Raw genomic sequence first — 17,701 nt, 5'->3', positions numbered from 1 at the left:
CTAAAGATACAGACAGAGAAAATTTTATAATACAAAATGATGACGAAATATGATTTACGACTGATTTCACAATAAATTAAAAATATTGAACTTTAATAATAGTATTATAGTATTTGCATCGTATACAAATAATAAATTTAATCACTTATCTTATAAGAAGAGAAAAACATTCAAGGTTTGAAAGATATGGCGACTACAAAAAATCTAGGCTAATAGTTGGCATAGAATACTGTAGACTGGCCGCTATTACCGATATATTACATGAATTAGGTACACATGGAATGCCAATAATTCCCACCGACCACTTTTTGGGACATACGAATTGTAGAATTTTGCCAGATTTACCCCTCGAGTGTTATTATGGGAAATAACGGCCATAAACGTGAGTAATGTGTGGTCTACTCTAGCCGTTAGAGTCATGCAGCATCGTGTGGTTCGTACTCAATAGTAGTGCCAAGGTGCCACTCCAATAGATCAATAAAGAGTAGAGTAAAGCAAAACATAAAAGCAGTGTGCATAAGACCACAGTGGTAGGTAAGGTGAAAAAAAAATCACGAAAGCAGCATAGAGTTTCGTGCAATTCTGCAAACGAGTAAAGAACCCGCTAATAGATTATTTTAGTTATAATCGGACAGAGTCTGACTAATCTAGAACTATCTGCACAGGTCTATTACGTTTCTAAAAAGAGAGTGAATCAGAGATGAGTTACGCGAGTGACACCCAGGACACCGCTATAGACAAGGCGTAGAATAGTGAGTGTGGTCGATATAGAGTACTGATAAGTGTAGAAGGTAATTCTGGCAAAATCACCTCGTGCGGTGGCTCCAAGTCCTCATCCTGGAGCGGCGCGTCCGCGGCCGCGCGCCAGCCCCGCCCGCTCCTGCCCCACACATAAACTCGTCACTAAACAATCTCAAACTAAGCATTCAAAACATTTATATTTTAAACAACAGTCATTATCACACACTACTTCTTTGGTAGCTTTGATAATGTTTAATCGAACTTGTATCAAACAAAGGAGTTTTTAGCCCAATCTCTATTTTATTCTGATCAGATTTTATTAACTGTGACGTGCAGCTAATAATGTCAAAAGCACTGTTTGGGCAATTTGCATATTATTAAACAACATATAGAGATACCTAATGCTCTGTTGGGGTTACTTCTTTCACATAAATCTTTATTGGCGACAAAAATAAAACAGCCCTTTCATCTGGATGCAGGACATTAGTATTAATGCCAGCGGTGACAGTAAATGCTCACATTTATGCCGCCGTAAAGCAATCGATTCTGATATCAAATAAAAGTGGAAGTGTTGGCTGACGGCCAATGAGATTCTCGCATCGCGAGATGAGGATCCCTATAAAACGGCGGGTTATTTTCGCTCTGAGATGTAAAAGAGCGGACGAAAGCGAATACTCGACGAGGACTCTGCCTTTGCTTTCGCATTTGGAGGGTGCTTTCCGGTTTAAGCGCCTTTATAAGGGTCACAGAGGGATTTACGCTTCGCTCATTAGAGTGTCAGGCGTCTAAGCTCAAAATTTTGATGATTTATCTTTTCTACTGAATCCGAAATCTTTTGTTTAAAATGTAACAGTTGTAAAACACTTCCTATATTTTGTTTTTAGTAGCATAAATTAATGTGAACAGATAATATGGTGATGTGTCACCTGTATGCGTGGTCGTGCGGTGGCAGGCCCAAGCCGGAATCTTCGGAGGGCGAGCGGTGGTCTGCCGCCAGAGGAACCTCCGCCGGCCCCTCCTACAACAATATGTGGTACCTCACCCTTTCTACCCCTTCACACACTAAGTATGCAATGTGGTAAACTTGATTTTTTTATTAAACTCAGACCTTTTTTCGTTTATATGTAGTTAAAACTCAAATATTTTATCCGAGAAGTTTATTTAGGCCCTAAATTTCTTTAGTTTTATAAGATTCTAGTTCGAAAAGGGTTTCCGTACATTCGTCACGACTAACTTTCTTGCAGGAATATTTCTATCAGGGCTTTCATTAATTTCAAACATAATTCATTTTCAATAGTTAATAAGCACAAAACACTACCAAGTAAAGCAGTATCTAGGTGTCTAACGTCAATAAGACATGCATCAGCGTACACAAAACTAGAAATGTGCACTTACCGGGTCGTGCAGTTCGTGCATCGTCGAAGAAGGTAGCATGTGTCTATCGCCTCCCCTCTACGAAAAAATTATAACCTTTAAACTATTCGGTTTAAAGTACTTACTTTAGAAAATAGATGGAAAAATAAAAATACTGGGAATAAATATTGGGTCATTAGCATTTAGCATGTGACAACGATGCGCTGTTCTTAAAAGCGGATTTCGCTCAAGGTCAAATGAACAATGCGAAATTGAAATTCAAGCGTTCTTTTATCTTCATACTATTTGCCTTTCATGTAAAACATTTCCTAGGGATTAAAAGAAAATGTTTTTAATTCCCTTCAGTAATATATTACCGTGAGTATTGTAAAGGTGGATATAGAACTGCACTGTATTCGAAGTTAATCGAAGCAATCGAAAACGTAGCGTGGAGCGTAACATTTTGATTTTACTCCACAATTCATAGTGTACCAGACTAAAGTAAATTCGCTATTCTCTTTTGATACTAACTTAAGAACATCTTTTGATGAAAGGGCCCAAAATTTTAAAAACAATAAAGAAAATAAGTAAAACATCGCTGAAGTAGTGTATAAGTGTTTGTGTCCTGTTGCATCTCTTTTGCTCTGTGAAATAATAAAAGCTAACATAATATTTAATCAAATACTCAAAATTAATGTTCGTAATTGCTTACCTTTAGAAAGTGACAAAACGAATTTAATATTTTTATCCATTTGGCGAACATTTTGGTGATAGCTACCTTAAGATGGTGGTCCCCTGAATCCTCGCCGCGCCGGTACACGAGCTCGTCGAATCGTGGCCTGTCTTCGGGCAACAAGAACTCTCTTATTTCTGTCAGTAGGGTATACTGCAACAAACGTGCTCAATATTGCGAATGCTTTGCTTATGGTCTAGGTTCTATTTTGAAATAGCACTTCTTTATAAAAATAGGATAATTAGGTTGTTTAACTAACATATAGTCTTTAAAAGATATGCTAAGAGTAAAAAGCGTTATTCTTTTTGACGCTCTCTTTATTCATATGCAATAATTTAAACAAAAAAAAAATAGGATCATACATAATGATAATTAATTCAGATGGATTCTATCTTATTTTACACTACAAAAAATAAAACTTGTTTAAGCATTTTAGCTTTATTGATCAGCTTACTTCAGAGCTCCAGAACTTCGGCGGTAAATAGTCCATTTCGTGAGCAACATGTTTTCAGCATTTTATTGCCGCGGATACGTCATGATACTCGTACTCGCAACGAGGGGAGCGAATAGGTTCAATAAATTCTGATAAAAATGCCTTACTACCAACTTCCTCGGATGACAAAATTATCTATAAGATTGTTATTATTCACTATATTAAAGAAGTCAATTTCATAAGCTTTTTGGATTTACCGCATATAAGTATATATAGTTATAGATATTTAATGGTTTTATGCAATCCATTTAATAAATATAAACTTGAAATGATTAATTTGACACGAGACAATATTGAAATTTAAAATGCAGTGTTTGGGATTATTTATATGTATTTAAGTCCATATGAAAGCTAATGGTAAAAGGGGTTACGAAATAAAAATAAATGTGGAATCAAAACTCAAATGTGTCAATTACTCTACCCGCAATTATATACTAATAGTAGAGAGTCAGCTGATAGCTTACCGGGTAACCTGATTTCAAGCTAAATTACTGTCAGACGCAAACTCTCATGATTGATGAGCTAATTTACTTAATCGGTACCTAAACCTCTTTTTGCTCGGGATATATGTATAGGCATTTAATTTTTGTTACGAAACAATAATGATGTTTTATCATAAAACTATTTAAGTTACATGCTTTTCACCTTAGCGAAAGTTTGTTGCTGACAAGCAACATTAAATTTTGAATATTGAGATCTTAGAGTAATAACATCATTCGAACAAAGGCGGGAAAAGTTTGTATCCAATAAGATGTAGGAATTCATCGAGCTGTGCGGAAAGGGTTGAACAAAATTAGGAACGTTTTCTGAATGAGTAAATGTTCAGCAATTATTAGAATAATACATTACGGATCTGTATACATTTCCCCCATAACTTCATTTTGTATCGCGTGTTTGAGTTAAACTTCATGTTCCGTTTCATGTACGTAATCTTCTTGCTATCGCGAAAATTTAACATAACACGTTTTTCAAATTTTAAATAAGCGATTTTTATTTTTCAAATTTATTTTATATTTTATTTAATTACGAGTAAATTTCACATATATACATTATAATTTGCAGGGGGCTTTGATGATGTTATCAATGATCTATTTCTATAAAGTCTGAATTACAGAGGAACAATCCCGCATTTTTTTTTGTTATTCTTAAAGAAACGATATCATTCTTATCAATTTTCTTAAAATTTATTATTATTTCTATAATCCAGTTGTTAAGAACTACCTTGCGTTATGTCCATAAAAAAATCCTGGAGTACATTAAGGCGTCTGCGTCAACGGAAATAGTGGCTCTAAAGGAGCACCGATCATAGGTTATTTTCTACTGCTACCGATCCTCTAGTTATCAAGATCACGCTGATAATTACTACCTTTTGCGGTGTATCCAGCAGGTCACGAAGTACTGTGAGGAAGGCATCTGGTGTGAGTCTTCTAGCCGCGTACTCTTCCATGTAGTAGGCGAGCGCGGGTAAGTCGCTCTGAGGGAGCAACGACCTCGCTTTCTGTTCTACTGCCACAGATGCAGCACCTCGTCTTTTTCCCCAGCCACTTATTCTGTTTAGTTAGAAAAGAGTTCTTGTGCAATTGTTGTTTCACGCAATCATCCATCACCTACAAATCAAGCTCTTCTATTGGTAGTTACTAATAGTGACTGACAGACAAACAACTGAGTCTACTGCTGAAGGCTGAAATTTTACACGTTAATTCTTTAAAGAAAATATATATTCCTGAGAAAATGTGGTAAGTTTTATTCGATAGCGGCCATGAATTAGACTGAAGAAAAATTAATTCTTATTTGTTTTTATAGAAAAAAATATATATTCTATGTTCTTTACCTGGGAGCAGCGTCTCGTTCCCCGTAAGCAGTACATGCATGGGGCACTTTCCCGACGTCCCGCACCAACAAGGACATTCGTTTGTGGTACTTCAGCTGCGCTACGGCCTCGTCGTGCGTCACGTCCACGAACGACTGACCGTTCACCTCCAGTATTTGATCACCGACCTAGAGAAATCATCAAAATATATCAAATACCTACAACAAATTTTAAAATAAAATTTCTAAATTGTTTCAGTTACTCTTTCGCCTAAAATTGAAATTTTGAACATAAATTTATTATCAAGGCTAAATGTAGTAGATGTTCTTGCGGAATGTTTTCATCAAAAATTTTTGCACAAGTTTGTGGTGAAAGTTTAAAAGTAAGTTATGAGTTTCGGATGTGGCGTGCAGAGGGCGGGTTGGTCTCTACCTCAAACACAATAAATTTTGTGCCACACCTCGCCGTCTGCTCGCTCAAAGAATACTTCTCCTATTTCCTTCTATCCTAGCAATTCTATTTTATTTAAACTAATTGTCTCGATTTATTTAAAAACTAGTACGAATAAATCTTTATTATTTTAAGAAAACCACTACCCATTTAATCAATGCAACAAAATGGACTCTTTCAGGGCTCAGTAGAAGTTTAATGGAAAACAAACAAGCAATTAAGCGCGTTATGCTCGCCTCCACTGCGTCCTCGTAAACTTCCAGAGTATTTCGAGTCTACACGCCGGTTCTCGGCACTTTCAAAATTCGAATGTAGTACTCCACATAGCAAGAATTACAATAAGTTTCGTGAAGTCTTTACTCTAATTTTTTGTTGTATGTCCTTTGAACATTAGTACAAACTATAAAATATACCAAGTATATAGCGATTTTATATGGTTTCAAATATATGAACATTTTGATTATTAAATCAAGAAGCATTTACCTACAGGGCGAAAAGTAACAAATTGTTTATTTAAATCTTGCTTAAATTGGGAAAGGCTTTAGGCGTGCTTGACTTTGAGGTAAAATGAATAAAGGCAGCAAGTCACGTTAAGTTTGCACTTCGTGATGCATCGTGACAATGTCTGGCGACTGTCCAAACTACCCTTATCTACTGAAGATTAATGACCTCGTCCTCACTTTACAAATATACTTCAGACACGGACAATATCAAATTCCAACTAACTTTACGCTATTGCAGGTTTATTACTATTTATATTATATTACCAATCGAGCAAAAAAATCATGAGTTTTTAACGGTGTAACAAAAAGAAATCTAGCAATAGACCAACTGTTTAACATTTGTAATTCACAAATTTGTATGAACAGTATATTTAGAAAATAAAAATATCTGTTTTTACATTAAAAATATGAAGAAACCTATATTATTCTAAATTCCGTAGAATAACAGCACCTTATTTACCCTTAACAAACACCTGCTCCACTAAACGTCCCTTGCCGACCTACTAAGGAGGAAAAGGAAATAGGCAATAACTCCTGTTTAGGTAGGGTATAACCATTCAAACCCGACGGAATGCTCCATCGTCCAAATCTTTAACCTTAAAGACAATAGTGTACAAAAGCCCTAAAAGTATATCCTCATTATTTTCGAACCCAGGCCTGTATATGACTCAACCAATTGACATTTGATACCATACATACATATGGTCACGACTATATCCCTGGTCGGGTAGACAGAGTCAACAGTCTTGAAAAGACTGAATGGCCACGTTCAGCTATTTGGCTTAATGATAGACTATTTATTAGATACATTTGATACCAATTTTAAGTAATAAGATAAAAATCTAATTTGGTCGATTGCGACTAAAACACAAAAGCAAAAGCGTATTCTGGCAAATATATATATCTTATTTCTGAAACTTTGAAAATAATTTTCTATTTTAAGTCATTTTAAGTCATTCTTGTTCATGACTATTGTAGCCATGGTTCATGCTGGATTAGGTTCTGTCTCCTATTGACAGGTTCATAGAAGTCAGACGAAAGTCGCTCGACCTGACCTTCCGTGTCCTAGAACGGTCATATCGGACCATAGTCTCCTCCCTCTACAGTATGGCGATAATCTTAGTTATTATTGAATGAGAGGAAATGTTTCATTACCATGAGACCAGCTCTGTCGGCAACGGAATCCTTATCCACACCAGTGATGTAGATTCCCAGGTTGTACTCAAGTCCGCCTCGGATCATCAGTCCCAGAGATTGACCTGGTTCTATACAGAGGTCCACCTAAGGAAAAGTATTATAAAATCAAAATTATTTCATGCAAACAGTTATATTTTATTAGGTATATTTTTGTATTAAGTATTGTTTTAATAGTTTTGAATAAAAAAAACCAAAATAAATATTTTACATAACATACGAGTATTTAGATACTGATCATTGTGTACACGCTCAGCATACTCGTATAGCGAACAATGCGATGAAACCGAAATTGCTTTAATTCGCATCCGGGGAGGTCTTTATTGGGAAAATTAAACTTTGTGGCTTTTATGAGTGAACGAATGTCACGTCACGATCGATGCTGATGGCAGGCAGATACAAAACAAGGTCAACACAAATTTTCCGATGCCACTTTGTATAAATAAATCAAGATTTTTAGTTATTGAGAAATTATTCTTTTTTTACTCATTATGCGACTATAAATTCTCGTTCGAAATGTTTGTGTTCATGCATCTACGTATCCATGTATTAAAGTTATTTTGAAAAAAGACTGATATTGGAAGTCAATATGTACAGCAAACTACGATTAAGGTTATCACTTGCTTTTGCTCAAGTTTCTTTCTGAAATAAATCAGTTCAGTAGTAGTAGTAGTAGTTATATGAGTCAATAGATATGTCAGTAAACTTTTATTACATAATCGCAATGACCTCGGATAATGGAATTTCTGTGTCTCGTTATTTTATTAAACGAGGGCGTGCTGGTATTCTCATTATAGCCGCTAACGATAGAACGGCGGTCAGCGGACACCGATTAGCATGCCGCCCGCGCACCCCCCACGCTAAATGCATTTTCATGACTTACAAATTGGCACATAAAATTTATGATGACATAAAATTATTATAGCCGTTGATAGGCGTCGTGATGGGTTTTATGGTGAGCCTTCATACATAATTTTTATAACAAAGCATCGACAAGCGTCACCTTTCGTGCTTCGTGGTCTTCGATAGCGTTCACAATAGTAGTTATAATTAGATTTAAGTTGTGTGACGTCAATAAGTGATACCTTGTATCCAATTTTGAAAATAAATCTATTCTATTCTAATATACCTAGTTTATTTTAGGGATGACAAGACCTTCTTTGCTTCAGTACTGGATGCCATTTTTTAGTTGAGAGCTGCATTGACACTACCTAAATGTAGAGGTTCTCCAAGTCATTCTATCTTCGGCTTGACGTAGAGCAGTTGGTTCATTGAAGGAATTCAATTGATGACGGAATTCACGGTCTTGATCAGGACTGATCAATGGAGGTGAGCAGTTCCGTCGCGGCCGGATAAGACCAAACACTATAAATAAATAACTTACCCTACGTATAGAACGGTCCTTGCTGGCTGATCGTGGCGGGCGGGCAGGCGGCGGCGACGCAGGCCGGCCATACCGGTCCATCCACGAGCAAGACGCCCGTCCCACCAGCGCGCCCGCTGTCCGCACCGTCATCGTCAATTGTCGGCAGGACTTTAACATCTGCACCAAACAAATATATCATGTTAGCAACACTGAGTTTAACATCACAAACTAAATAGGGATTGTTTAGTGTGGCAACACCGACAATCGCCCTTCGCTTGCAGAAAGTCAATTAAAGCAATTTTTTTAATGTGGCCGTTATTTTTCAGTGTGTATTAAATAATTTAAGTAACAGTGTCACTTTTTAATGTTACGAGCAATAGCAACTAATCCAAGTCATTCCCCGCCCGCATTGCGTTAGGTTCTCTCATATTAGTTGTATGGCTTTAATATAGTAATACATTTTGACACTTTTTATATAAGTTACCATTATAAAACCTAAGTTAACATAATGATGCGAAGATTATCTCACCTACATACAAAGTTACAAACATTTCTTCTTTTATTAGATAAATTTGTGTCAGCGGACTTATAATACATGCTCTTTTAGTTAAAAAATAATTAATAACATGACTTAAAATTTTATAGTGTCTTGTGCGAGACAACTAATGGTATATTTAAGATGAAGCCATAAAGCGTAAATGAGAAAGCGTAAATGAAATTTCAATATTCTGACCCATAAGAATTTCCAACAATTCGGTAAGTAAAGTATCTTATACAGAGTTTTACGACATCAGAGGTTGGGAAGAATGCTGGGATACGGACCCGCCATAAATAACAAACGTAAATATACATATATCCCAGGTTGAAGTAGGCTCGTTTGTTCTCTATAGCGGCTGTATCGTAAAATGTGCCCCTTTGTGATGTATCTCCGGCAAGGTAAACGTGGCTCAGAAATCGGATTATCGATTTAAACCTACATTTGAACGTAAATTGGAGCAATATAGGCAGTTTGAGATGAATCCATTAAGAGAACTTTGAGCTATCATTGTTGAACATCAACTACTAAAAACTGTCATTAAAAATTGATGCCCAAAAGAAGAGATCCAAGCATTGGCACGGGAAGAGAAGTAGCTGGCACACACTATGTGTTTTTTCTCCTACCCTTGACCGCTACGCCAAACTAACACTAGATGCCTGTGGCTATTCCCTTAGTCGCCTTTGCCAATAAAGGAAGTCATAAATACAGGGATGATTTTATGCTTATTACCACATGAAATCAGACCTTAATTGATCAAAGTTTACATAGCTCCATTTAGCCCGAATAGACTCGGGCTCACAAATTCGAGCTATGTATATATGCTATATAGCTATCTATATGTCAATAGATACAAGTTTCTTGCCCAAGCTCTAGAAAACTTTGGTCGTATACTTGCAAAGTAGGACACTGAAGGAAGCAACACGGGAACTAAATTTACATTCCCAAATGGAACTTTGCCACACCACTTGCTCGTCATAAAACTCCGAGTCCTGGCGATGAGACCTTACTGAATCAATCAAGAAATATATCTAATTCGAATTATAAAAAGTTTTATATCTATTTTATTATTTCATGTCTGTTGCCCACAATGGTTGTTAGTGGTTAGGCGATAAAAAAATACTTTTTAACCGACTTAATAATATTTTTTACATCTACGAATTCAAATATTATATTAGTCAAACCAATGGTGTGGTTTTCGGCAGTTTAATAGAATAGGGCCGCTCCATTTCTTTCCCGTGGATGTCGTAAAAAGCGAATAAGGAACACACATTACTCTTCCATGCAGGTCTGGTACCGAAGAAAAACAAAGTGTGTACTAGCTGCTTATATTTCTATGTCAATGTTTGTCAATCAAGAAAACGGTTAATAAACTTGGGATTATTTTTTTAGGATGGGCTAGCAACCTGTCACTATTTTTATCTCAGTTCCATCTTTAGGCTGCATACAGGTGAACGTAGCCCTTTTTTCGTTTTATAGTCCACCCGGCGACACGAGCCAGTCAGCGCGGGGACACATAAGTAGCCAAAATATAAGCTCACTTACTGCAAACTCTGCAATATTTAGGGATCTGGATTTTAAATCGAGGCAGATAAAATTAAACATTCATGTCTGTTTGACGTACAGTCAAACAAGTATTAAGTACACAGGGCTCTGATGAAGTTATATATAATTTTTTTATGAAATCGACAAGAATATTTGCATAAAAAGGTAATGTTTAAAATGTATTACTTAAAGCTATTATTTTCTCTAATTATATTGATATGTAATTAATATCCTCATGATAAGTGGTTTAGGTTTATCTGCCCTTAATTATAATTTGAAAAGATACAATACGATGTTAATAAAATAAATGTTAAGCCACCTCTTTTTTGTTCAAATAAAAAAACAAATCGTAAAGGCAGAATTGATTACAGATTGAGTACGAATTGCACCATAGATTTTGTTATGAGTAGTTTGGTAAAAACAACTTGTCAATAGTTCGGTAATTGCTATAGAAATAATGATCAACACACATTTAACCAATTTACAATAAATTGTTCAGTTAGAGTGTTGTTCAATTGCTATTTACTAGCAATGCGAAAAGAATATAAGACCATTTTCAGGTGTTAATCAGAAGCAAGTAGTCGTAATTAGCGCACTCATTTTGACTTCTTTTTGATTAAGTACAAGTAATTGTTAAATTGAGGAAGCTGAAGTAAACAGCTTGATCGAGTCTCATTCGACCTGATACAATTAGATATTGAATTGAGCGGATTAAGAAATTTTACTTTAATTTTATACTTACCTCTGTTTAATTGCCTATCCTTGATACAATTATTTTAAATGTAGTTCAAAATACTACGTAGTAATATGGCCAGTTAAATAATTAAATTCTTATAAAAATTAAACATTCATTATGAGAAATGAATTTAGAGTTACGAAAAATGTCCAAAATCATCAGACTTAGATATTCCTCTGTATAAACGTATAGATATGTGGCAATGTTACGCAGAAAGTATGCAATCTTTATCGAGAAAAGGAGTTATCATATATGAACGTAAAATACTACGCAAACTAATAACACTACATACCTGTAGTTTTATATACATTTCGGCTATATTTGCTCTAAGAAAAGCAAAAAGGTATAAAGTAAATGTCAAAGTAGCATCGTAAATCAGGCGATATCGCGAGTCCGGAAGGAAAGCGACGTCGCAAAAATAGCCAGCCGCAATCGCAACCCGCCTACCTGCTGTCTACGAATTGATTTTCTTCACAACGAGATACGAGACATTATACTGTGAAGGAATTACATATAAGTAAATTTGTTCTAATTGAACATAAATTCTTTGAATAAGTCTGTTTTGAAATTTTTTTTACATATGTATTACAAAGACTACACAATAATATATAAATTGTTACGAAATACATTAAATTCAATTTTATAACAATAATATAATACAAAAAAAGTAAATTATTGTAAATGTTTTTTGACGTTTACATGACTTTGTAATGAAGTTCATTAATAAAATAAATATTCCTAGATATAATTATTACCGGTGTTATTCATAAATATAATGCAACGCGAAAGTTTAAATCAGTTATTCCTCGATGATTGAGATTCATAGTAAACACACACCCTAAAGTAAAAAGTACCAAGTTATCGAGTCAATTTACACTAACAATACCAAACGTGATGATACTGCCAATATGCGACTAGTACGAAAACACCGGAGAAAAACTCATTCCAACTTCGTATTCTCCGAGAAAACAAATATACATTCTTATTAGTGGAACCTGTATCAATAAAATAAAATAAATACACACAAAACGTAAAGGACATTTATAACTGGTTTGCTTAGTCTGATAACAAGGAAATGGCAAACTGCCATAACACGTTGATTATGTAATAGAATTGCAAATTGCTTCCTTCAATATAACGAACAACGTTGGTATGATGGCTATGTATTAAGCACGTTTTTTTAAGCAATGGCATAGTGACGAAAGATTCAAAATCTAGTACCTAGAGAGTAGGTAGAGATGAACGTTTCAATATTTTGAATATTCAAACGTTCATCTCTACATACTTTTTAGGTACCAGCAATTTTCACAAAAGTGCAAAAAAGAAAACTACTAGTATGGCCGATGGTTATTAACTAGTAACCAAACGATTTACTGTCACGAAGGAATTAACCTAGCATGTTATTACACATTATGTATGAAATACACCAAAGCAATAACTTAATATTCAACATTGAAATGGTTACTTTGCACGAGCACCTTTGTTCTCTATTGTTTTTTTTTTTTATATTAATATTAATTCTCTCACATGAAAGTTGTTCCTCCTCCAAGTTATAAAATGCCTATTAATGAAATATCATCAGTTTGTTTACTAGCATATTTTTATCAAGCATCATCAGCAAAGTGACAAAGATGTCCGAACAGGCAACTAGGTACCTACAATCCCGTTCCATGTTTATATTTTTTTATTTTCGTACTTTATATGACAAAGCCGCGATCGATGCGGATCTTTAACAATCTAAGTATGTATTAACAAATTTAAGAAATTTAAAGAGTGGAGCGGTTATCCACTCTTTCAATTTCTTTAATTTCTTGGAGACCAAACTTCTCCTTCCAATTCTTTAAATGGAATTTTTTAAGTAATGTTTGACTCTTGGATTGAAAAAGTTATTAAAATTATTCCTCTTCTATTTGTGGAATCAGTTGTGTGAATACTCATTCCAGTCGTCGGACAGCCAGGTGGTAGGTTGTTGTGAACGGAAATAGAAAACGTCATTTCGGAATGGCATTCCGACAGCTTGATTCCGCACAAACGAATTATAGGCGCGAGTAGGTAAATCATTAACATGGATATGTTTACTTGTGTGTGAATGAATGTGTGTGATATTGTGAATTTGTGAATGACACAAGTGGCAGCGATGTATACCCAACATGATTTTGATGATTTATATAACACTGAGAAAGTTTGGACGATACTTAATCATATTTATTGAACTTATTACGGGTGGTCTTAAGACTGATTTTCAAACAGTATTAAACATTATTCTACATCACGTGTAATAACGACGTATTATCTAAATGATCTATGTCACCTGTAATTATAGTTTTGTTTCGCTCACATAATAGACATTCGGACAAGCGTATAACCTCGAGACGTCCTTTATATACACGGCATGTCCTCATTCCATTCAGAATAACGTTACGTGATATCTGAAGGACATGAACGGTATTATACATGAGAAATGAAAGGTATCCCGTTGGGGATTATTTGCTTCTCAAGGAACACGCGCCATCGATCAAGCGAAATCATTATACTTCTTGCATGTAACTAATCTTTGAATTGGCCTTGTAGCATCCAATTAGAATCCCTTTTAGCACTCTATGGAAATAAGGATTCACTTATTTGGATCGTCTCTACCTGTAATAAGTATATCTTTTCTTATAGTTTTTATCACATTTTTCTTAATATAAGGGAAGTCCTGCTAACAGACATTACATTTACATTTATTATCATAAAGTTTTCCGTGTGGAAAAAGTGTAAAACTATCACTATTTTCAAATTTTGGCTGTAAAGCTCACGGAACCTTCCAAACGAGTTGAAATTAGGTTGTTAATATTTTAAGAATGAACATATATTTATATGTAACTGTGACAAAATATATTTGTCATATATTTTGGTTTCACAACATTAGTGGAAGTCGAATAAATAACTAAAAACCAGAATAGGCGTTTAAACGATAACCTTATATCATAATATTATTATTTTAATTTAAGCACAAAATTAAATTAATTGATTAAGCTACTACATTTACTACTTACGTTAAAAAATTTAACACTTGGACTATTTAATTCGATGGACTGCAAAAATTAGACCAATCCACAAATCAGAAAGATTATATCGACCAATCATGCGAATGCGAACCAAATTTTTAATAAATCTATGTCTTAAAAATAATAAAAGTATTCAGTAATTTAAATTTTGCTACAAATACGTTAGCAACAGTTTCAAACGAAAATTGTAATAAGTGTTAAAATATTATTAGCACATTTTAATTTACCATTTTTTTTTTCAAATGACTAGATAAGCAGTTAAGAAAAGCTATTTTTTTTTTAAATAATTTAACTAATTAGCCTATATACATTTTTAAGCTGTTAAGCCCAACTCTGCTTAACTTTAGTGCCGGTTCCAAGGCATCATTGCAGAAGAAGCGACAACAAACTGCACTGCAGCATTTCAATAACATCAACTTCACAATAATCCAAAATTAGAATTAGAGAAAAGAATTGACGTCCAAATTTTTTTTTAAGTTCCAATATGCTGAAAATTTTTCTCACCAAAAATTTTGAGCCGCTGAATTAAAGAGCCGCAAGTGACAAACTGTGTGTATGGGCTATTTGGCGCGCAATGTCGAAGTGATTTGGCCCACATTCTGCAGTACATGCCAGAAGCAACAAGTAACTTGATGTTCAGCTTCACCTATTATATTATTTCTAGTGGTACTGAACTTTTAATGACCTAATTGGAGTTAATTTTATAGTTAAAGTTCAAAACTGTGAATTACTTATTTCTTTTTTCTTGACGGTTTATGTGGTCAATCAATCATGAAGATTGTTATGTAGCTTATTTTCAATATGGTTAGGAATTCATATGTGTATACGAATTTCGTTGCAATTATGTTGAAATGTAGAAATACTAATTTGAACAAGTTAAATATGACTTCGCATGTAGGTGCTTTGATTATACAGAAATCCGGGAAAAAGTGTGTAAAAAAAACGATACAATACTTTTTAATAATAGAACATAACATTACCTTTAATGCATCATCATGTGAGATTCCCGAGAAGGGCGTCCCATTGACTTGCAGAATGGAGTCCCCGGGTCGGAGCCCTGCGCGCTCCGCCACCGATCCCTCTTCCACTCTTGATATGTACACGCCCACCCCTGCATAACAAAAAAATAATCAATTAATCGCTATGATGAGTCATTGATTATATATATTATAATGATTATAGATAGAATCATTAAAATATGCTACCAACAAAACTCAATCTACTCTTATTAGATAAAATGTTATCATATTTTGTTTGTACTTCTTCCTATCTCGTTGACTTTTGTTTTCTATTTTACAAAATATTAATATACATATAACCAATACTTCTCAGCGTTTATCTGTTTTAAGTTTTTTTAGTGTATCGTACCCACGACAGAAACAAGCTCTTAGTTTGGGTCGTGATAATATTGTTTATTTGTTTTTTTATCACCCCATAAGTATAACAGACATATACCCAAAGGTGTAAAAAGAGAAAATACTGTTTAACTTGACTCTCGGCTGGAACGTAGTTTTACTTGTGCTTTTAACGTCGTGGATAAAACAAATCTCAAGAGCATTTGCCCGGCAGGATTACCATTTGAAGTAGCCGAGGAGTATCTAGATAACAAGGAAATTTGCTTTCCTTGCTCTAACTCGGAAACAAAGCCCCAATGTTTCTTGAAAATGAATACAAATGTACTTTGAATTGCACTGTTATTTAAACATTACTCTTCTGCAAATTTTATATTTTTCTGAATAGGTACGAATTCTACAATAAAATAATAATTATATACGGGAGAAATTACACAGATTAAGTTCGAGGCTTGTGTTATGAGATACTTTATTTTATAATAAATCCTTACATAGATAAACATCCAAGACCCAGGCCAATCAGAGACAAGTTCAAGTACAATGTTTTATTCGTTAAGTATATAGTCATGTACTCGTATTATATTTTATACGTCTCATAATAGAATTTCTACACATACTTTTCCGATGGGTATTGGTTCTCTAATAATAATATGCAAATTAATATGTAATAACATAATATAATCTGTAAGATCAGTGTAGAGAATCAAAAATGGTATTTAATAAATATACATGTTTATTTAATAAGCAAACGTCAATCTCCCAAGAAAAAATCCTAAGCGTATACATATAAAAATACAGCGGGCAAGACAGAAAATGTTTGACCCTACGAATTTGAGCAAAATAAATTACACCGAGAAGCAAAAGGCTTTTAAATTATATTACAAACAAACTGCGAGTGAAAATCATATATTTCGGCTATAAATAGCCTAAGCCCGCTTTAAGCTATTGATGTGCCTCCCACTCAAGCCTCAAATCAATAAGTCTCCTGGTTATACCCCTTAAATCTATCTCGTATAGAAAATTAGGGCACTTTTGTTATTTAATGTGGTTTTCGCCACATTCACTTCTAAATAAAATATCACTGATTATTTATTTATAGTAAATAAAATATTTATTATTCAATTAAAAATAAGAAAAGTAAAGAAAATACATTCTCATCCTCATCACCCTCACCGTCAGGCACATTGAGGTTAAGCGGACTAAAATTTCCAATACTTACAAGAAAAAGGTTCTCATATTTATACAATAATCACAAACATAATTCCCGCTAATTTGTGTCAACGATACCACGGCATATTATTACAGGCGGGTTTTTCCGCTAATGGCAATATAAGTACAAAGTCTTTATTTTAAAATTACATTATTTTTTGAACAAACAAGTATCGAATAGCATACCCTGGTCATGCAAGTAAGACATTAATGGACTTAATACGATAAATAACATTTGCAGTAATAATGCTAAAGTGTAATTGAAGTGGCAGAACTTGGTTCGATATATATTTAAATAAGTTTTAGTACAACTTAAACAGTGGCACTGTTTGTTCGCAGAAAATTATAGCCATTACAGATATTTGTTAACATTGCATTATTAATTGCAATTTTAATACGTGCACATTGTCATTTCGTGTTTCTTGTTTGACCTTAATAAGAAAATACACAAAAAATAAAAAGGCCTTGTACTGAAATTTAAAATTTTTTAAAAACTATGTACTTACCAATAAATTTACGTGGAGTGTGACCGCCAAGCTCATTTGCCCTTAACACAGATGCCGTGCGAGTCGATGGGGTCGCGGCACATGGTGATATGTTTATACAAAGTAACGTGGAGTGGAGTGGAGCA

At 34.4% G+C, this 17,701-nt stretch overlaps 1 protein-coding gene across 1 annotated transcript in view; it reads right to left on the bottom strand.

Moving 5' to 3' along the window:
* The window catches only part of LOC106143585 (whirlin), a 75,837-nt gene that overhangs the window by 32,534 nt on the left and 25,602 nt on the right, over positions 1-17,701 (bottom strand). The window contains exons 6-14 of the mRNA XM_060945787.1: positions 15,490-15,620; positions 8,662-8,820; positions 7,239-7,364; positions 5,152-5,318; positions 4,687-4,870; positions 2,873-2,980; positions 2,137-2,193; positions 1,668-1,759; positions 811-880 (exon numbers count right to left, since the gene is read on the bottom strand). Of these exons, the coding sequence (XP_060801770.1) occupies positions 811-880; positions 1,668-1,759; positions 2,137-2,193; positions 2,873-2,980; positions 4,687-4,870; positions 5,152-5,318; positions 7,239-7,364; positions 8,662-8,820; positions 15,490-15,620 (1,094 nt within the window). The remainder of the gene's footprint in view (positions 1-810; positions 881-1,667; positions 1,760-2,136; positions 2,194-2,872; positions 2,981-4,686; positions 4,871-5,151; positions 5,319-7,238; positions 7,365-8,661; positions 8,821-15,489; positions 15,621-17,701) is intronic.

Source organism: Amyelois transitella, chromosome 2 (assembly GCF_032362555.1).
Source record: "Amyelois transitella isolate CPQ chromosome 2, ilAmyTran1.1, whole genome shotgun sequence".
NCBI lineage: Eukaryota > Metazoa > Arthropoda > Insecta > Lepidoptera > Pyralidae > Amyelois > Amyelois transitella.
This window is presented reverse-complemented; position numbering and strand designations above follow the sequence as displayed.